General features: G+C 41.2%; 2 protein-coding genes across 4 annotated transcripts in view; both read right to left on the minus strand.

The window, feature by feature from the left end:
• The window catches only part of pgm5 (phosphoglucomutase 5), a 28,889-nt gene extending 11,923 nt beyond the window's left edge, over nucleotides 1–16,966 (minus strand). The window contains exons 1-7 of one of the 3 annotated variants that reach the window (XM_008418367.3): nucleotides 16,689–16,966; nucleotides 16,254–16,558; nucleotides 4,596–4,758; nucleotides 4,358–4,504; nucleotides 4,123–4,248; nucleotides 3,842–4,032; nucleotides 2,977–3,131 (exon numbers count right to left, since the gene is read on the minus strand). In XM_008418367.3, coding sequence (XP_008416589.1) covers nucleotides 2,977–3,131; nucleotides 3,842–4,032; nucleotides 4,123–4,248; nucleotides 4,358–4,504; nucleotides 4,596–4,758; nucleotides 16,254–16,511 — 1,040 coding nt within the window. In that variant the 5' untranslated portion in view covers nucleotides 16,512–16,558; nucleotides 16,689–16,966. Of the gene's footprint in view, nucleotides 1–2,976; nucleotides 3,132–3,841; nucleotides 4,033–4,122; nucleotides 4,249–4,357; nucleotides 4,505–4,595; nucleotides 4,759–16,253 lie in introns of all 3 variants that reach the window. The other 2 variants (XM_008418366.3, XM_008418365.3) reach the window with 2 other exon arrangements.
• A 1,430-nt stretch (nucleotides 16,967–18,396) lies between these two features.
• Nucleotides 18,397–21,724, minus strand: foxd5 (forkhead box D5). Its single transcript, XM_081610713.1, has one exon. It carries the CDS (start codon nucleotides 20,167–20,169, stop codon nucleotides 18,958–18,960), a length of 1,212 nt encoding a protein of 403 aa, XP_081466839.1. The 5' UTR covers nucleotides 20,170–21,724; the 3' UTR covers nucleotides 18,397–18,957.
• Between the last annotated feature and the right edge of the window lie 66 nt (nucleotides 21,725–21,790).

The following is a 21,790-nucleotide window of genomic DNA, read 5'->3' on the forward strand; positions in this document are numbered from 1 at the left end:
TGATTCAATCAGATCGTGACTGAATCACGGCTTTGGGAGGTTTTCAGTCAGGCCTGGATGTTTTCTTTATAAGAAAAGTGTTTTATTTTGCAGCCCCACTCCGTGGGTCAGATATCTGAACAGCTGGTTGTTGTCACATGCAGAGAACTTGCATTATCAGGACGTTTCTGCAGCTCCCGTGTCTTATCTTTTAATCAATTCTAAAGGAATGTCCAGCTTAAGACAGTATCGCACACACTGCTGTTGACAAACAAAACAAGGAAACATTTTTAAGTTTTCAATGCTTTCAAGAGTTCATAATACAGAGCACTCTAAGAACACTGTTGGAAGAGAAGCAGGCCCGCACTATCACACATTTATCACCAGACGGTAGACACGAGGTGCTTTTTACATGACAAACCCACAGGGAGTGTTTGTAGCAGAACAGTTTTATCAAATCGGATAAAAGTTAATGGTTCCAGGAATAGTCTCAGTAGCTCTTAACAAACTCCATGTGTATGTTTTTAATGATAAAGCCACTGCAAACAACCAAATTGCATGTAGGTAAATTCATTTAAATTAATAATGCCAGTTGGAAATCGGAAAATGGCTGCTAAAATCTAAGTAGTTGTCTCTACTCTACTTTTGCTGCAGTTCTCCATCAGCAGGCTTGAGAAAGATTTTGTTCCCTCCTTTACCATCCTCATCTGGCCCAGTGACCATCGGTTAAAATAAGTGAACCTCTGTCTCATGTCATATTCATATTCTAAGGTCCTACCTAGAAAGTCTGATCAACAAACATATATACAACAGCATATACATTCTAAAAATCTCTTCAATTACATTTATCTGGGTTGTTGAGGGCTCCAGTGATTTTCCTGAACACAAGATTTCGCTCCTTCTCCTTCCACTCCAAAAATTAAACTAACATGTGCAGAGTTAGATCATGCAATTAGAACAAAAGTTGGATGGATTTTAAGTGTGCGATTAAATCAGAAAGTGAATTTAAAAAATACTTTTTTTTCATAAGTTAAACCTGATCTACTTCTTAATGTTTTCTCTTAAGAGCCAGCTTGTTGACAAACAAACTCATAAAATACCACCAAGAAAGAAGTGAGTGTAATAAAGCACTACTTGGACTTAAACCTCACAATGTCACCAAAACAAAAGCTGCTGCAAAACATGAGCACTTTTTGAGCTTGATGTGAAACATCTGCCTCAACAAAAACTGGTACTAAACCTCTGGTCCTGTCGGCTGTTGAGCTGATGGACCCCGGGGTCGGGAGCAGGGAGAAGAGGGGGAGAGAAGGAAGTGACCCATAGCTGGAACACCACAATGGTAATAAAAGCCTTAATTCATGAGATAAAAGTTAGGAGGATGCAATCACTTTTTCTGTTGTTCCTTCATTCTATGCTCAGGATGTTTTCCTTTGACACCCAAAATGGTTATTTTTAAGGATTTCTATTAAACAAATTATAAATATTTTTCTATTTAAAAAAAATTGTGGTAATCCATTATTAATATTTCATTTCTTATAAAACCAAAGCAGTAAATTAACATGCCAGTGACTCAGTCCTCTTCCATCCCTACATTCTTGAAGTTAGCAGACGTTTCCTTTAAGTTGTACATACTGCTGTCCTCTACTCCATGACTGCATCAGCTGTTTCTTTTTCAGTTTGTCAAAAATGGCACAAAAACTCAGGCAGCACAAACACAGTAAGTCATCCCCATAGGGGTTAATATAGTTGGTAAAAACATGTGACCTTTTCAGCTGATAAATTAATTTCTTGAATATGACTGTACATTTTTCAACATACAAACAACTGCACACAGAGTGCAACACGGTTACGTTTCTACAACACTGTGCTTGACTAGCTAGAAACACAGAGCAGTGGAGGGAGGGGGGGAAATCTCAGTCGAAGCTCCCAGAGACACCATCCTAAAAAGGCTCACACTTGGGCCGACTCCAACATCGCACACACCACACCACCAGGCATTTCAACACTTCCTGGAGTTTGTCAGAGACATGCAAACTTTTCCCTGAGTGTTACATTAGGAACATGAGAGGTAGCAGTGCAACTGAGAGCTGAGCAAAGTGAGTGTTGCAAGTGTAGTGAGCATAAAACTATAGGTGTGTGCTGCTTTATGAGAGCACAGTGCAGAGGAAGGTCAATTATTCTAACGGATATTTCTCTTTTTGAAGTACACAAGAAGTTGCATAAATGCATCGCAAAGATGAGAAAATGGGGCGACATTTTACTTTTACTCATTTTTGTCTCTTTCTTATTTAGCACAACAAAGACTGTCTCTAAAACCACATTGAAGCTTTTACAGGTCAAATTTTAAATAAATGCATAGCTTTACAGGTATTTCATTAAATATGAAGTTCCACCAAACACATAAAGATAAGATCAAATATGGTCTTGCCAACAGGGCAAGTATTAAAGCAGGACATGATCTAAAGTTCTTGTTAAAAATTCTCAGTTCGCGTCGAGGTGGTATCTACATTTAATTACAGAACTTTGGCCACTCATCACAGTTTTAAATGATAAAAGACTAAGGTTTTTTTTGTAGAGTTTGCAATCAGTAAATTAGATTTCAACTAATCTCATTAGAAACACTGTTTTGTGAATATATTTATAGGTCTGACTGTCTGACTTGTATCCCTTCTGATGAGTTAACTCTATAACAACCTGTTTTCTGCAGACAGCACTCAGAGGGGAGCTCCTCTGGGACTTCTCCAGCTGAGAGAAACATTAATGGGGATAACTTTGGCTTTGTCGCATGTGTTCACTCAGGACTCTTTGCTCGACTCTTGTTTTAAATGACAGGCGGTATTTATGGACAGAAATAAAATCAAGGGTGTGTAGGAGAAGGATTTTTATGTGGTCTCAACATGGGGAATATATCTTTTTTCAGATTTCGAGCTCCTCAAGAGTGAGTGTAAAAAAGTCAGATGACTCCTTTCTTAGTGTGGGTTTGTGCGCTTGCTGTACCTGTCGAGGGCTGCGCTGGTGGCCATACTCCTAGCAAAGCCTCTGGCGCCGTGTTGTCTGAAGTAAGGGATGTTGGAGAGGTTCGCAGCTATGACTGCAACCGAGTCCGAAGGGTTCACAAAGAAACCGTTTTCTCCGAGGATCATGTACCGGTCCTGGCACAGACGCATCATGCAGGAAATCAGGAGTCACATTTAGATAATACATATTGTCTTTTAACTTCTTTTAAGCAAAAATGATATGCATAAGAAACGAATCACCAACAAACAGATCAGGTCTCTGATGCTCAGACACTGATTCTGCACTACGGAGCTTCTGTAGCGTATTTTAGGTATGACCTGGGCAAGCCATCTGACTGCCATAAATACTTACTAACTCACCAAATGTGTAACTGAAAATATTCCCTCCATTTATTTGTACCATTCACTCTCTGCTCATTAAACACAGGCTTGTACAGAGCTAGGAATGAGATATTCCTACTCTGTATTCCTCCATACGGGGCATGTTAGGGGAAATAACAGCTAAGTTTCAACAAAACAAAGAAGTCTAGTGAAGGACTCATCATTCACCCTGTCAGATCTTTGAAAAATAAACAGCATGGATATGATAGAAATCTCATTACAATGTGATAAATAGAATAGATTTTTGTATTATTATTATTATTATTGACAAACCCTCATTGGTGTTTCTGCTTTTATGAACAAGCAAACAATTAAAAATAAGTATTAATTTCTGTTTTAGACCTGGAGGCAATGTGAAAGTGATTCCTGTCTCTGTCTGACTTAAAATAGTCAAGTCTGATCACTATGAGACCCGCAGCTGATTTAGAAGCCAACGAGCTGGAGTGTTGATATGAACACCTTACCCCATCTGCATCAAATGCCGCTCCAAATCCAAACTCGCCCCCTTTCATAGCATCTACCAGAGAGGTGGCGTAGGTCAGGTTAGGCTCCGGTGGTCGACCACCAAAGTCCTCCAGGGGGACGCAGTTGACCGCAGAATTGGCCGGTGCCCCAAGCTCGTCACACAGAATCCTTCTTACATAGGGACCCATCACTATGCCAACCAACAGAGGGAATATGTAAAGCAAGAAGTGAAATTATCTCGATTTGCTGTAAAGTTTATTACACTGGGTGCCAAACTCACCTCCATTCATGGCATCTATGTGTATCTTCAGCTGATCTGGTCCTGTGAGGAGACTTTTAATGGCAGAGAAGTCAAAGATGTTTCGCAGCATTTGTAGGTAGACTTCAACTGAGTCTACGATCTCCACTGTAAAGACAGAGGAAACTATGTGCAGCATTGATTTCTGATGTATCTCAAGTATATCTTATTCCACTTAGAGGAATATATATTTGCACATCATGCATGAGCTTTGTACCTCTAAAAGGCTTGAACTTGTTCTCAAGATCAAACTCTTGCCTTCCAACCCTTGAGAGGTCAATACGCAGATCTGGGCAGATGGCGTACTCCTCCAGAGTCCGGCTCACCTGAGAGATCCTCTCCATCACCGTGTCAGTAGACGGGCCTTCCAGGCAAAAATTTTTATTCAACTTAACACCCAAAACCCAATTGTTTTCAACTACTTCTGATGTCCAAAACAAATGCAAAGTCTTCACCTCCGTTAGCCACGTTGAACTTAATTCCAAAGTCTCCGCCGGGACCTCCGGGGTTGTGGCTCGCCGTGAGGATAATTCCACCAATTGCTTTGATTTTCCTTATGATGCATGACACGGCAGGGGTGGAAAGAAGGCCATTGAGACCGATTACCAGACGACCGATCTGAATGGAACAGATGGCCGTCAGAAAAAAACACTTCTGAATTTTACTTGTTATATAGCACTTTGAAAACCGTTCATCCCCTTGAACACTTCCAGATTCTGTTGCGCTACAATCTCGAGCTTCATTGTATTTTGGGGGGATTTTATTAGATAGACACCAAAGTGGTCCATTGTTGTGCAGTGGAAGGAAAAGAACACAGAAATTATAAGTATGTATTATCAATGAGGTTTTTTTTATTATTATTGATGTGAAAAAAAAAATTAAGATAGAAATGTGGGAGGCAAGGGAGGAGCATGGAAGTTTTTTTTTTTATTTCTAGACATTTTTTCCTGAGATTTTACAAAGACCACCGCAAATGTATGCATAAATGGGAAGCAGAAGGAAAATGAAATGTAGTTTCAAACTTTTTTTTTTTCAAATAACAAAAATAAATGTGGTTTGCATGATTAATACCCACCACCAGACATCATAGTAGGATGGTGTATCCAGGGTGGATGGACAATGGTAGTTTTTCAACAAAACATTTGACTTTGCATGCCTTTGACCAGAACACTCCTCCTCATAGTTGCTGTGTCCTCTCCATCACTTGTGACAATCCATGACCAGTTTTCTTTCAACAACCGCTTTCTTCTTGCTGCTCTTCCAAACGTTGTCCCGTCATGAGATTCATCCACCAAAATTGTGGATCTCTTTACTTCCTCCAGAGTTACTACGGTCCTTGTAGCCGCTTTTCTGGTTAATGCTCTCCTTGACCAACATGTGAGTTCAGGCTGATCCTAAAGTCTTGATAAGTGATGGATCAAACACAAATCAATTTTTCAGAACTTTACCCCAGACCTGTCTGCTGATGATACCGTTTTTTAACTTATGCTCTCTAACAAACCTCTAAAGTTTTCAGAAAACAGCTGGTTTTACCTCTTTCTCTCCACTTCCCAATTACGAGCTACTTTGTTGGTCTGTCACTAAAAATACAATAAAAGTTTTGCAGTTGCAACATGACAACATTTGAAAAAGCTCCTGTTAAGAAGGCACTCTGTAATAAAAACCTCTGTTTTGACCCAAAATGGTTTAAAAGAAAGAGCTCCCAAAGTTGTATCAGTTTACAGGGACTAATTTACTCTTAGCTTTATCAAGTTAATGATCTCCACCCAAGTGGGTGCAAAAATATCAAGGCCACACTCTATTTATACTTTGCATGCTACTTATAAAGTGCTAATACCTACATCCTGCACATCAGCCGCTCTAAATAAGAGTGCCCTCAACACAAAGGAATTCATCCACCTAGGAAAAAAAAACTGATTTTATAAAGGATAGCTTGGGGTAGTGAAAATCTGAATTTGTGTGAACTCTGCTATGGGTGTAAATTAGAAGGAGATGGAAGGCCTGGGTTTGTGTGCCAAGTGTTGATGCTTCATAGTTGGGTCTTTTCCACACACTGTGACAGGGGTATCCCCAGTGTGTACAGTTCTGCTGTGGAGAGGTGTAACGGTGCTGCGGGGGCGAGCTGCTTGTGTGGCCGAACGTAGGCAGGAAAAGGAGCAGGATGGATGGAAGTGCTGATAAGGCTGACATCAGGAGACATTTGGCCAGGGTCAGCAGAAACATAAGGACCGATGTCAACAAAAAATTATATTCCCCTTAGCTCTTTTTTTCCTTTGGAAGTAGTCCAAGGTAAACTTCTCACAGCACGGAATTTTGGAAGCAACTCGGGGAGTTTCCTCTGAGTTTTCTTAATCTCTCGTCATATTTTTTGTAATCAACAGCTGACATTATTACAAGTTTCTTCTTGTTCTGTAAGTGTCCTCTAGGAAACCTCAGAGACCTTCACACAATAGCTGTATTTACAGTGAAATTGACTCCGTTTAACAATTAAGATCTTTTTTTACTGCAATTTCTTGAGCTAGATTTTATTTGTGTCATCTAATGCAAGTTTGAGGACAGGCCAGAGTCCAAGTTGTAGTTCAGGAGGATTATGATAAAGCATATTTAATGAAGAATGAAAAAAAAATTCTACAATCACTTGGGGGAGAACACACAAGGAGTCAGGTCACCAGACCAACAAAGGGAAACCAAAACAACACTGCAAAAGTAAGAACCCAGCAGTGTGTGAAGGAGAATAAGGAGCTGAAATACTGAGGAACATGATGAAGAAAAGACTGGAAACAGAATGAAGATGTGAGGAGAGGGAGGTTGAGGAAAGGAGGTAAATGAACATGAAGAGAGTAGAGAAGAGAAAAAATAACCGAGGGAGAAACACAGAGCAAAAGAAAAGGCAAGAATGAAACTAAGTGATCAAAAGTGGAAACAGAAACAAACCCAAAAACTCAAAACACAAGATAATGACAGTTTGGGATTATCAGAGTAAATATATGTCACAGTTTTTTTGTGTGTGTAATTTTTTTCTATTTGAAAAATAATTTTCCTTCCACCTCACAAATATTCACTACTGTGTATGTTTTTCCCCTCCACATTCCTTAATGAACACAACGTTTATTATAAATAGGGTAACTAAATGTCAACCAACCAACTGTGAGACAATGTGGGACATGTGCTGAAAGGTGGTGTGAAAATTTATGTTTCCAGCCTAAAAATAAACACAATCAAAAGGCCATAAGCATTACAGAATAGTCCTTTAACATTAAAACCCACAGCCTGATAATCTCCATCTACTCATTTAGTGTAGCGATTGTTTTTCATAGCATTTTATTATTATTAATTATTATTATTATTATTATTATTATTATTATTATTATTATTATACTTTATATTTCCTGATTAATTTTAAAGCTTTGGGTTGATTTCATTGGTTTTTGTGTACGGAGCCCTCCAGAGGACATGGGGATTTTTTTTTTCTTTTGCGTCCCGTCGCAAAAGGTTTTGCGTTTCCTCGCAATAATCTACTGATCAGCTCATGCGGCATAATTGAATACTGTAAGCCATTTTTCCAGTGGCCGCCGTACTTTCTGCTTTAATACAAGCTTATGAGGTTTTTCCATGGACTATTGAGTTATTATCGCGGGGTAATAAGCAGTGGTGGAGAAAGTACTCAAAAAATGTACTTAAGTAAAAGTACAAATACACAGACACAAATGTACTCAAGTAAAAGTAAAACTACCACATTAGCATTTGTACTTAAGTAAAAGTAAAAAAGTACTGGGTTTTAAAAATACTTAAGTATTAAAAGTAAAAGTGCTTGCTGAATGGATTACCTAATCGCTAATATCATTAAGTGTCCCGATCATATTTAATTTTAATACATTAGAAAACAACCTGCTGAATACTATTAATCAATCATTAATCATTTTGTCTAGATTAATGTCAAGTTGTCAAAACAAAGACATTTTCAATAATGTCAACTTTGTATTAAAAGTGTCATGATTTACTGAATGACGCTTTATGACAACAGTCATAAATATTTATGAAGACTTATTCATGTCCATGACAGATGTTTATGACGGTGTCATGTCAGTCTTATTCACCTGCCTTCAAATAAAGTGTTACCGGCTAGGTTTATGTAGCATTTGATTTTAACAAAATATTTATACCTGTATTTCATAAAAATAATGGTAGACTTTTGGCATTTATTTTGAAGTATGTTGATCCTGTTTACAACTATAATTTTCATGTTCAAAAGCAATTTTTTATGTTCCATCTTATAGTAATAACTTAACAAAACTGTTTATTTGACTTCAAACACTAGAGTCAAAATTGCTTTACATTTAATTTATATGTTGAAAATTTGTATAGTAAAATGCAATAAATTAGTTGTGATGTACAGAAGATAAACAATAGCAAGCTCAAGAATATGTTTAGCTCTTAATATATAATAGTAAAGGTTAGTTATAAAGACTAGATGACGTCAATTTATGGTCTTAAATTGCAAAATAAAGTCTGCAAATTGATTGCAGAATGGTTTCATTTTTACATCACTTTGCATGAGCTACTTTCAAACTAAGTGTTTTGTGTTCTACAACTACATTTCCTGTGGACTTAGAATTTAATTTTGTTTCAAAATTATGTTAAGAATATATTAAATACATTAACTTTAATATATTTTACACTATAATTAACATATGGTATAGAATACAGACTTCAATGGTTTGGAGGACAAAAGTATTTGGAAATGTCCAAGGTTTTTTAAAAAAAAAGTTTGTGAATGCATCACAAAAGACAGAGTAAAAAGAGAATTTCAGTTTTGGGTTAACTAAATATTGGTAAATTTGACATAAAAACTGTTAAATTATGGAAATTTTTTTGATGGAAATTCTGAAAAAAATAAATAAAAATAAAAAATACAGAAAATGTCATGGTAATTCTCTGCCATGATATTTTCAGTGTTTTTTATAGAATTTCCATCAGAAGTTTCCCGTAATTTAACAGTATTTTATTTCAAAGTTTTCCATAAAAAAACAGGGAAATGTCCTGGTAATTTCTGTCAGTACACTTTCTCGTTTTTTATGGAATTTCAGCAGAATTTTTCCATAATTTAAGTTTTTTTCCCCATAATTTAACATAAACTGTTAAATTATGGCCCACCACCACTTCAGGTGACATTTCCCATATTCTCAAACTCAAAGCTTGACATGTATGGGGCAACGTGAGAGCTCATCTACTGACTGACTACATAAACTAAAAGCTGGATCATAGATATTTTTAATAAGCGTATTTGTGAGCCTGCCTCTTTTTATTAAATTGAAATAAATTTTAAATTTTTGTATGACTTTTTCTCAGATTAACTTAGAAAACGAGTTGTTATTATTACAGGTTAGTTTTCTAAACAACAAAAAAGTATTTGTTAGAAAGCTCAAAAATGAAAAATTGGACTGATATTGATATCCGATAGTAACACTGCTGTTATGCCAGATTTACCAATTCGTTATTTTGTCAGTTTTTTTTATATGATTACTCGATTAATAGTAAGAATAATCGATAGATTACACGATTACTAAAATTTTTGCTTACAATAGCCCTAATTATATAAATAAAATAGCATTTATAGGTGGATCGGGAGGATTAATTCTCTCCTTCACCCCCCTCCTTCTACACCCAGACCTCCTCCCCCTTCTTGCAATTCGCTGTCCGGCCGCCCCCCCCCACCCAGCACTCAACGGTACGCTAGACCGGCCCCACCCTCTTTGACCCCTCACATATACCTCTACATTGAGGGGGGACTAGTGTACCTCTCCTGGTACACTAGCCCCCCGAATGTCTCTCCTTCGCCCCCCTCTTTCTACATACAGCCAGACCTCCTCCCCCTTCTTGCAATTCGCAGTCCGTCTGCCCCCCCCAGCACTTAATGGTTCGCTAGACTGGCCCCACCCTTTTTGACCCCCCACATCTACCTCTACATTGAGGGGGAGGCTAGAGTACCTCTCATGGTACACTAGCCCCCCGAATGTCTCTCCTTCGCCCCCCTCTTTCTACATACAGCCAGACCTCCTCCCCCTTCGTGCAATTCGCCGTCCGTCTGCCCCCCCCAGCACTTAATGGTTCGCTAGACTGGCCCCACCCTTTTCGACCCCTCACATCTACCTCTACATTGAGGGGGGGCTAGTGTACCTTCATGGTACACTAACCCCCCCAATGTCTCTCCTTCGCCCCCTCCTTCTACAGCCAAACCTCCTCCCCTTCTTGCAATTTGCCGACCGGCCCTACCCTCTTTGACCCCTCACATCTATCTCTACATTGAGGGGGGGCTAGTGTACCTTCATGGTACACTAACCCCCCCAATGTCTCTCCTTTGCCCCCTCCTTCTACAGCCAAACCTCCTCCCCCTTCTTGCAATTTGCTGTCCGTCCGCCTCCCCAGCACTCAACGGTATGCTAGACCGGCCCCACCCTCTTTGACCCCTCACATCTATCTCTACATTGACGGTGGGCTAGTGTTCCTCTCATGGTACACTAGCCCCCCCTCAATGTCTCTCCTTCGTTCAATCCTTTGCTTCCCCCGCCCCCCACCTCTCTAACGATACGTCAGCCCCCCACCTTCTCTCCTTCTTCGAACCCCTTCTAGCCTCCCAGTGGGCCATCGTTCCCTCGGCCTCCAATTCTGATTCTTCGGGTCAATCTACCCGTCTTGCTCTCACTGTAACAACGGATGACTAAAGGTTTCCGGTATTCTCAGATTGAAAACTTGCAAGCAGTCTTTAAGGCCATAATCATCCGCTCTGGTAAGTTGCGAAGTTCTGCTGAGGAACAGTTTTGACACTTCTGACAAGGTGTCACTACGTTGGTGAGATTAGGCATGAGGACTCAGAGGTCTGTCGTGAGTCGGAGACAGGTCCTGACTCAGAGACAGGTCATAACTCTGAGGCAGGTCCCGACTCTGAGGCAGGTCCCGTCTCAGAGGTCGGTCCTGTCTCGGGGACGGGTCCCGACTCAGAGGCAGGTCCCGTCTCAGAGGCAGGTCCTGTCTCAGACGCCGGTCCCGTCTCAGACGCCGGTCCCATCTCAGAGGTCGGTCCCGACGCTGAGGCGGGTCCTGACGCTGAGGCCGGTCCCGTCTCAGAGGCCGGTCCCGTCTCAGAGGTCGGTCCCGTCTCGGGGACGGGTCCCGACTCAGAGGCAGGTCCCGTCTCAGAGGCAGGTCCCGTCTCAGAGGCCGGTCCCGTCTCAGAGGTTGGTCCCATCTCAGAGGTCGGTCCCGACGCTGAGGCGGGTCCTGACGCTGAGGCGGGTCCTGACTCTGAGGCGGGTCCTGACTCTGAGGCAGATCCTGACTCGGAGACGGGTCCTGACTCGGGGACGGGTCCTGACTCGGGGACGGGTCCCATCTCGGAGATGGGTCCCATCTCAGAGGCAGGTCCCGTCTCAGAGGCAGGTCCCGTCTCAGAGGTCGGTCCCGTCTCAGAGTTCTGTCCTGACTCGGTGACAGGCCCTGACTCTGAGGCAGGTCCTGACACTGAGGCTGGTCCTGACGCTGAGGCGGGTCCTGACGCTGAGGCAGATCCTGACTCGGAGACGGTTCCTGACTCGGGGACGGGTCCTGACTCTGAGGCGGGTCCTGACGCTGAGGCGGGTCCAGACTCGGAGACGGGTCCTGACTCGGGGACGGGTCCTGACTCGGAGACGGGTCCTAACTCTGAGGCGGGCCCTGACTCTGAGTTCGGCCCTGACTCCTCCAAGTCAGTACCAACCTCTGAGTTGACCAAATTTAGAGGCCCAGCTAAGTGTGGACTAAACACATTTGATCCACTCTTGGTGGGCTCTTGCCTCTCTTCTTCGTCTTGATTGTCTCCACAACCCGCAGCCTTTTTGATGAGGCCCCATGCCTTTTGAAGAAAGGTGTCTTTGAGATTGATTTTTCGTGGTCGTGCAAGGGTTCTTTTAAAGCATTCCACAACCTTGTAAATCACTAGTGGGTTGTTGCTTTTGATCATTTTGAAGAGCAGTTCTCTAACTGCGTCTTCATTGCCCCAGAGAAGTTGCAGGATGTCTCGGCAGGCTTTTTTTTCCATTTTGTCATAAAAGACAAAATCTATATCCTTGACTTCTTTCCATATTTTTGGAGCAAGCTTTCTCTGGACCGGTTCGGTGTCCTTCCTTTTGTAATGCCCATAGCTAGATCTGTAACTGGACTTGTAAATCAATCTCCAAAGAATATTTTGAACCATAACTCTCCTTTCTTCTTCTGTTCCATGTCTGAATCCCATCCTGTTTGCGTCCCTTAAAAATTGTTCAGGGTCCATGGTTTCCTGAGTATAATCTTCACTCAGGCAGTTTTCATCTGCGTACAAGTCTTCAGTTGGAAAAAAAGTCTTTCGGATCTTTCTTTTGGTAGACGCTAACATTTTCTTTGGAGGAACAGGATTCTCCAGGTGCTTTTTGAATTTTTCCACGATGACTTGGTGTCCTTCTGGGTGTTCCACTAGTGCGATTAAATGCAGTCCACTGGCAAAGTGGAATGCATCTCTCGCAAGACTCTGGAAAATCCTTTCACCAAGCTCTTCTGAAACCTCAGAGAGTACATTCACATTTATATCTCCAGTTTTTCTCAAAAGTAAGATCAAAATTTTGCTATGTTGTTCCTCAAAGACTTGTCGGACAAGATGCAGAGTTGGTCCATCTGCAGCCTTTTCAATCACTTCCCACAAAAGTTCACTGAGAAAGTTTCTCTTTTTGTAATCTGGGCTTCTTTGACCAGGATGAACTTTGCTGGACAATGTCTTTTTCACTTTCGTCCAAAAAGAAACCTTAGGTTTCACATCCATTTCTCTCTGTGGGCTTTCGTCGTTCATCTTTATTGTGCTGAGCTAAAACGTCCAAATGAATCTCGAGTTGACTGACTTGTTAACTGATTTGTGGTAACTGATCAGAGAATTAACTGATCAGTTGGTGATGTCATGGACTCTATGACATCATAAAGTCATCCTCAGAAGGGCCTCATGACACATACATCATTTGACGTCATGCTGATGACATCATTGTCAGCAGCATGGCAACTGTTGCTAAGGGTAAAAATAGCACGCAGTGAGCATGCGCTCTGAAAAAAAATTAATCTGTGGCCACTAAATGCATTATTCCCGCAAGTCTGAACTGGCAGTGATTTGTGCAGCTTAACAGGAGGGGCCAGGGAACCATTGGCTCCTCCACTTACCGCCCACCCATTTTTATTTGTTATTTGGGTTCCATCTCCTAACAGGCATAGAGCAAATGTCAGGGGAACCACAACATGACCTGGGCCGGTCTATGAGTCAAACAAACCTCTTGTGATGCCCACTGGTGTGTGAAAAAAAAGTAAAAAAAGGAGCATTTAAATGTTTATGGGGTTATGATAATAATAATAATAATAATAATAATAATAATAATAATAATAATAATAATAATATTTTACTTGTTAACAGGGGTTAAAGATGATGGGTGCAGTAACGGTGTTTCACCGGTATGTGGTGCATGGGAACTCTGAGCTGCCAGTTGCTCTGCAGTTTCTCATAAGCTGAGAGAAATTGGAGTAACAGACTGCGTCTCCCGTGTGCTAATTTACTTGAGGTGAGAATAACCCTCAAGTTTATTTTAACCAGTGGTGGAGAAAGTACTAAAAAAATGTACTTAAGTAAAAGTACAAATACACAGACAAAAATGTACTCAAGTAAAAGTAAAACTACCACATTAGCATTTGTACTTAAGTAAAAGTAAAAAAAGTACTGGCTTTTAAAAATACTTAAGTATTAAAAGTAAAAGTGCTTGCTGAATGGATTACCTAATCGCTAATATCATTAAGTGTCCCGATCGTATTTAATTTTAATACATTAGAAATGTGCCATTTTAATGAACAATGCCACAGATAAAGCATGTTTTTATTATGTTTACAGTATGTGATTACTTACTATGTGATTCTATGCATCATACTTTCAGGGATGGAAACATCTTGTCTCATGTCCTAACATAACATGAACTTCACTTTTTTTTTTTGCTACTAGTGGCTTTTATTTTTAAAGAAATCCAACAGAAAGTGGATGGAAAGAAGGTGGGTGGGAGAGGACAGGCAACCAAGGAGCCAGTAGCAGAGTTGTAGTCAAGGTCACTGACCCAAGACCAAGTCAAGACCAGCACCCCGCGCTACGTGACACAAAAAAAATTAACTTTTACTTATCAAAATTGCTTCTCAAATTGATCTGAAAGATCCACATTCCCATAAAAAACTAGTTATAAAATACTTAAGAGCTTAAATAAATGCAATCAGTAAAGATCCGTCCAGAAGAATCGGATCTTTCCTGAATGTACCAGCGTTGTCCCATATTTGCAACACCTCAGTCAACACCTCCACACAATAATTCAGGGCATGAATGACAACTTTTTTTCATCGCAGATGCAACATGTGTGTCTTCGTCAGTACAGCTAGCTTTGCTAGCATCACGTCCACACATCTTACCTTTCTTTAAGCTTTCCTTCCAAGTGACGCTAAAAGTTGGACGAAGTCCCGCCGTCTGTGAAAGCGAAGCGCTGCTGATTTTACATGTAGCCATATCAATTTATGCAGCGCTATTATATTACTGATGATTAGACTCGCTCAGAGGAAACCACTGCGCATGTCTGGAGCTTCGCGTGCGAGTAAAGGTGGAGGCGATGGGAGACAACAGACACGTAAATTACGATATTGCTCGGATTTTACGGCGCCACCTTAAATCCCTGAACTTCACATTTTAACGGAAAAAAAGAGCAACGCGACTTGGATGTAACGAGTAACGCGACAGTTTGTAGAAATGTAGTGAAGTAGAAAGTACAGATACTTACTGTAAAATGTAGTGGAGTAAAAGTAGAAAATATCCATTATTAAATGTACTTAAGTAAAGTACAGATACACGAAAATTGTACTTAAGTACAGTAACGAAGTACTTGTACTTCTTTACTTCCCACCACTGGTAATAAGTCATCTGATTGTGTCTGTGTGTGTTCGTGTCTGAATGGTTTAAAGGGCTGCTTTCAGTGCCGTTCCATCTTAGCCTTAACAGACATAAACATGCAGTAAATCAATCGATTTTCAATCAGTTTTTTGCACCAAAGAGTTAATAATAATAAACACGTTTTCACTGAGGCTCTGTAAGAGCCATATGAACGAAATAAGTAATTATTGATATGACAGGAGCAGCGGCTTTGACACCTGGTGGTGGGCGTGTCGATGTGGGCGTGACTGTCATCAAGTATGAATGGGAAGGTTACTGGTGTGCTGCTGGCCGGCTTTGCGTGTATGAGGAAGCGGATGAACGGGGTGGTCAGTCCTCGCAAAGTTTGGAGCATGATAATAAAAATTTAATAAATCGATAATTGTGACAGAACAAAGAAGAGCTTTGGAGTTGATTGTTACACGGACAGATGAGTTAACCCGGTGCTGTCCTCTACCACCATTAGCTTGCTGTGTTTTATAATAATAAAACTTGTTTATTATTATTAACTCTTTTTGTGCAAAAAACTGATTGAAAATCGATTCATTTACTGCATGTTTATGTCTGTTAAGGCTAAGATGGAACGGCACTGAAAGCAGCCCTTTAAACCAGTCAGACACAACACACACAGACACAATCAGATGACTGATTACCCCGCGATAATAACTCAATAGTCCATGGAAAAACCTCATAAGCTTGTATTAAAGCAGGAAGTACGGCGGCCACCGGAAAAATGGCTTACAGTATTCAATTATGCCGCACGAGCTGATCAGTAGATTATTGCGAGGGAACGCAAAAGTTTTGCGAGGGAACGCAAAAGTAAAAGAAAATCCTCATGACCCCTGGAGGGCTCCGTAGTTGTGTTTCCAGGATTGTGTGAAAGATTTTTCTTTTTTTCTAAAGGTTGGCCTTTGGGAGTTGGAGACTACCCTGCTTTATTCATTTACTGGACATTAGCCAGATATTAGAACACAACTTATTCTTATGTACTGCTTAAAAAAAAACATAGAGCCAATAATTAGGTGGGACATATTTGAACTTTGGACCAAATGGCTTAAGTACTGCACACCCAAATGATGTATAATATTTAGTGAACTTCTCCAGCCCTCCTTACCCCATTGGCAGCTGCCATCTGCACTATCACCTCGATGGCAGCCCGGCTGAAGTAGCGGCCGTCGCTGCCCACCACCATGGTGCAGCCCTGTCTGTCCCGCAGGTCGATGGAGGACAGGAGGCTCTGGATGTAGTTCTGCAGGTAGTTCTTCTTCCCCTCAAACACCGCAGTCTTCCTCCGCAGCCCGTTGGTGCCGGGCCGCTGGTCCTCAAAGGGGGCGGTTTGGGCCGTCACCACCGGGATGGGGCTCGTCTCCATCCTCCTTCTTGTTTTCTATCGCGACCCAGCGGGGCTGCAGCAGGCAGCTGGGAATAACCGATCACGAGGGGGGGAAAAAAAAAAAAGGGACAAAAATTAAAGTTGGAAAACAAAAAAATTGTGGAGTCAAGGCGGCTGCTTACAGCTGAGGAGGAGATCGAAAAAGTTTATTTTCACCTTGACAACTTAAGCCAAGAGAGGAGCATCCCTCTATCCTGACTGAGTCCAACAGCAAAACCTCCGGTCAGCTGTTAGACTGCTCCCTCTTTTCCTAATAAGAATGAACAACTGACGACAAGAGGAGAGGAAAAAATCAGGGAGGGACTGAGCTTTCAGTGTTACAATCAGCTGAGCCTCACGCCAAAAATAGACATCTGACTGAAGGGAGTAGAGGAATTGTGCTGGGGCCCGGAGTGCAACCGGACACTACATCTGTGTCTGTACTGTCCTGCCACCCCGGTGAGAAAACACACTTAAAAAAAACAAACGGTTAGACTTTAAGCAAAAAAAAAAATAATAAAAAATTAAATCAAGTTTCTTTGGACCAAAATGAGTGCGATTGGGCACCTCTAGAATGATATTGTCATTCACCTCGGGTGACCAACGGCCATGAAGTTGGTATCTAATTTCCAGCTTGAGATTTCAGCCAATATTAAAGGCTTCCTTCTATATGAAGAGAAACTGCAGTCATTTTAAAAATGTATACTGGTCATACCTGGTCATCTCACTCAGCTCAAACAGTCATTAAAGCACTATTTGAGATTTATTAGCCTTGTATTCTGTTGTTAAAACACACAAAAAAATATCATTTTAAAAGCACTTTTGGCATTTGGGTTGATTTATTCTTCACTGTTTGCAGATGTTTGAAACATAGTTTCATTTATTATTGTTGGGTAGAGCTCCTTTGGTGGTGAGATCAGTGTGACTGGTTGTGTGTAGTGTTTGAATGTAGAGTTAAGATACTTCCCCAGGACAGCATTCATCCAAGAACCACGTAACAATGTGAATACTTATTACTCAGATTCGAGTGAATATTTCTTTGCAGAAATTTTGCAGTTTTACCAGCTAATAATAGACGCATATATCTTGCCAATTATTCGACAAATTTTTAACAAATAGTCAAAAATAGCTTCTCTAACAGTTCTACAATTGTATTAATTAAAATACGCCTGGGTTACTTATCACCTATCTAAAGGACTGACAGGTGGCAACAAATATAAAGAACCACCAACAACACAAATAAGTCATTTTCACTGTGATATTTTGGTTTAAGTAAACTACTCAGATGTAGATAAATGCAAGAGGAACAGGCAGAGTGAGCATCCAAGAAATAGTTCAACTTCACAATATGTGTGGGAGAATATAACAGTCCGCAAGGCCTGATGGATCTAACAGTGAATAATTCAGCTGTTTTAACTATTTTATGTCATTCACTGCTGTAAAAGTCAGTGCAACAGCCTTTTTTTATTTATAATTGAGGGTTTGTGACCTGACCGCTCATCTTCAAATCTATGCATCTGTTTAAAGAAACAGTGCTGCCTAGTGGACGGTTAGAAGAAGTGCATCTTTTTTTTTTCTGTTTAAAAATGTATACTTCAATACTGTTTCATTCTTCAGATTTGCTAAATGATTTCATGAAACCTAAACAAAACAGAAGAGTTTATTAAATTTTGCATTTCACTGTCTTATTGGCAAATAAAGTAAAAAAGAAAAAAGAAAAAAAAAGGATGGCAGCTAAAACTTTTAAGAAAAGGCTGCTGAACACATAACAGGGAAGTCTGACAACGTGTGCAGCCAGGATGCAGGTTAAAACAGTTTATTAATGTTTCTGTTCCTAAAGATAAGTTCTTTCTTTAGCATCAAAGCATGACAGTACCAACTTCAGTTCTTTTTTTTCCATTTTTGGATTTCAAACTTCATCACATTTGCATTGGAAATATTTTTGATATTTAACTGTATTTTTTACTCTGCATGTTCTTGTTTGTCAGTAGGTCTCTCTGTGTGCTTTCAATTTGATCATCAATGCCGCTACATTCTAAAGCAGTAAACGCAAAAAATATATTTCCAACTTTTCTCCCTTTTCTTCCAATCCAACCAAGTAAAAACCAACTCAGAAAAATATTTTATGAAACAAGAACATTTTAATCCTAAATACATTTTTATAGGCTTTTAAAAATAATTCAAATTCCATATTATTTTTTTTTTCAAATCATCACGAAACCAAAACATATTTTTCAAACATTTATTTTGACACCCTAGTTGGTAGAAAAACAATAAAACAACTCTTTTGTATCACCATCCAATATCACAGATATATTACCACTCTTCTTATTTACATTACTCCCTTTAAAGCTACAGGTAAAGCACATAAATATCATGCAACCAAAGTATTTCTTTAAGAAACAGACAAAAAAAAAAAGCAGACTGTAAAGTGTCTTAGGTGGCCTCAGCATAGAGGAGCAGAACGTAGATGCTCGTTTATTAAAGGAGCAGTGTTCGGCATTGCAGGCCTGTAGTACAGAGGAGTCTTTAAAGGCTGCAGGAGCGCTGGTACCAAACGGGATGGCGGGTTTGACATCAGATGGCCAAATCCAAGGCCGCCGTGAAGAAAGTGGGGCGGATGTGGGTTTTGTGCGCTGCTGTGAAATGGTCTGCTCATGATGCTGTCGATGCTGAATGAGCACTTTGCTTGCGCGCCAGACTTTGGCTCTGTTACGCACGGCTGCGCTCTGGAGTCTTTAGGCCCGCTGCGTTTCCCGTTAGCGTTTAGAGCACGCGGAAAAAGATGGAAAGAAGAAGGGGGCATCATAGTGCCATCCTGCAGGGGTATGTACCGAGCGGGAGCAGCGGGTAGGAGATTTACCTGGCCCTGTGCGCTGCACGGCTGTCCGTACGGCATGTAGCTGCTCAGGTTGGAGTAAAACAATCCGTCTCTGCTGAATTCCGGCTGGTTCCTCTTGAATCGCTTTCTCCTGCGCAGGAAGCTGCCGTTGTCAAACATATCCTCAGACGCGGGGTCCAGAGACCAGTAGTTGCCTTTCCCCGGGTTCCCGGGCTCCCTCGGGATCTTGATGAAGCAGTCATTAAGAGACAGGTTGTGTCTGATGGAGTTCTGCCAAGCTGGGAACTTCTCCCTGTAGTAGGGAAACTTGTTGCTGATGAAGTCGCAGATGCCGCTCAGCGTCAGCTTCTTCAGTGGGCTCTGCAGGATGGCCATGGTGATGAGGGCGATGTAGGAGTACGGAGGCTTTACCGAGCCGCTCTGAGCCTTCCTGGGCGTCGGAGCGTCCGTGCTGAAGCTGCTCTCGCTTTCCCCAGAGGAGTCGGGCTCTGAGGAGTCAAACTCGGCACCAGATTCTGTCGAAAATCCAGCGTCCGTGGAGCACTCGGTCCGCAACACCAGCGGGTGGTCAGGCTCTTCACCGCCCACTATATCAATCTCATTCTCTTCCACAGACAGTCTGGTTTGGTGAGGCGCTTCAGATTCACCGGACAGAATCATAGTCGCGCCTAAACTTTGTGTGCCAAAACAAGCGTAACGGTGCGTCGTGCGTAAAAGCGCGTTTGTGGTCTGCCTGTCTAAACACAAGGCGGTTTGCGGTAGTGAGCGAAATGGTTTTATAGACAGGGATGCCTCTTCCCTGCAGGCCAGTCCCATTAATCCTTCGGACCTATCAGATCCCCCTCGCTGCAGGGGGCCACAGCAAGACAGGGCGGAGGGGAATGCATGGTTGGTGCGAAAGGTCCTTTCGCCCCAAGAATGGCCGAGTGAGGCATTCTTTAGGATACCTGTTAGTGGGGAGGTAGTTGGAACAAGACGAAGAAAGAAAGTAATTACTAACAGAGGCGCATCCAGAACTGTTGGAAAGGGCAGCAATGTGGGGGCGCCTGACAATGCTGAAGGTCGAGAAGAACAGAATGTCGCCCTTAAGGGAAAAATAATCAAGTTGAAATTACCCACGGGTCACAACATTTAAAAAAAATTAAGATGTTTGCATCTTAATTAATTGTGATGTTTTTTTTATTGTTTATCTACTCAGGAATTAAGTAAACATGCAATATTTTAAGACACAAATTAACTATAGGGTCATAAATTAACCAATTTCAATTTAAGCTTTCCTCAATAAAATAATCCCCCCCATCGTTATTCGTGACAAATTTTGATTACAAATGACCACACTAGTGAGGTGGGGGATGTGAGCATGATGGAAGTGCTGGGTGTTTGTGATTCAATGGTGACATGCTCTTGCCACTGAATGCAGCAACACTGTAGGCCTCAGCAAATAACATCTTGGCCATTATAAAGAATAATGTATGTCGTGATATTCAATTATCACAATAAATTTTTTAAATTATCCTATATTGTATAGGCTAAGATCAAAGGGTTACATCTGCAAAGAGGATACGAGAAACCAGTTTATCTGCTTTACTGCTTCAAAAAAAATAAAAAGTAAAAATAAAATAATAATTAATAATAATACACCATATTCAAGCGTGAGGTGTTCCAGGTGGATTTACAACCTCACACCTAACTCGTGATAAGAAACCTACTTTAGGGCTCAGTTTTCCACCTCTGGATGGTGTGACCGTGAAAATAGCCCTGGGATGGGGCTTCCTGCAACCAGCGGAGAGAACAGGCAGTATTTGCTCTTAATGAGGCCATCAGCATGAGAATCAACAAGGAAGCGGTTCAGCTGCGTGATCCGCTCAGCGGTGACGCGGCTCGGGTTCGGAACACGGAGCTGAAAAGGCAGCGCTCCAACACCGCCATCGACACAAAAAAAACGGAGAGAAAAAAAAACAAACAAAAACACAACAACACGCTGTTATAGCATCTACATTGCAAATGATCAATGTGGAAGGGCTCCACCCATTTCCTACTGGGCCTGTTGTTACTCTGTGCGTGACAGGGCTGCTTCTCACATGCTCCCATCATGAAGAGCAAGGGGGGAAATTATTTGCAATCACAAACATGCAACCAGTATGCATGCATGTGATTTAACTAAAACCTGCAAATGTCTGTAGTCCTTAACACAGCAGAGTCCTAAACTTGATATATGCTCGAATGCTCAGTAGTTATTTTATTAATGAAACGGGAAACCTGACATTTAGTCCAAAGAAATGATCTGATTTGCTTTTACCGTACAAGGAGGTCTCTCTGGTCTTCTGATGGTACTTTAAGTGAAAGCTGAAACTCATTCTTTTGTCACCTTCAGAGCAACTTCCTTTAGGAACAAAACATGTTAATATTATTATTTGATGAGGACAAAAAAGTGACA

The sequence above is a fragment of the Poecilia reticulata genome, chromosome 9 (assembly GCF_904066995.2).
Source record: "Poecilia reticulata chromosome 9, P_reticulata-male-v2, whole genome shotgun sequence".
Taxonomy (NCBI): Eukaryota; Metazoa; Chordata; class Actinopteri; order Cyprinodontiformes; family Poeciliidae; genus Poecilia; species Poecilia reticulata.

Coding starts and splice junctions, on each gene's coding strand:
- foxd5 (XM_081610713.1), bottom strand. CDS start 20,169: ATGGGACTGGCCTGCAGGGAAGAGGCATCCCTGTCTATAAAACCATTT.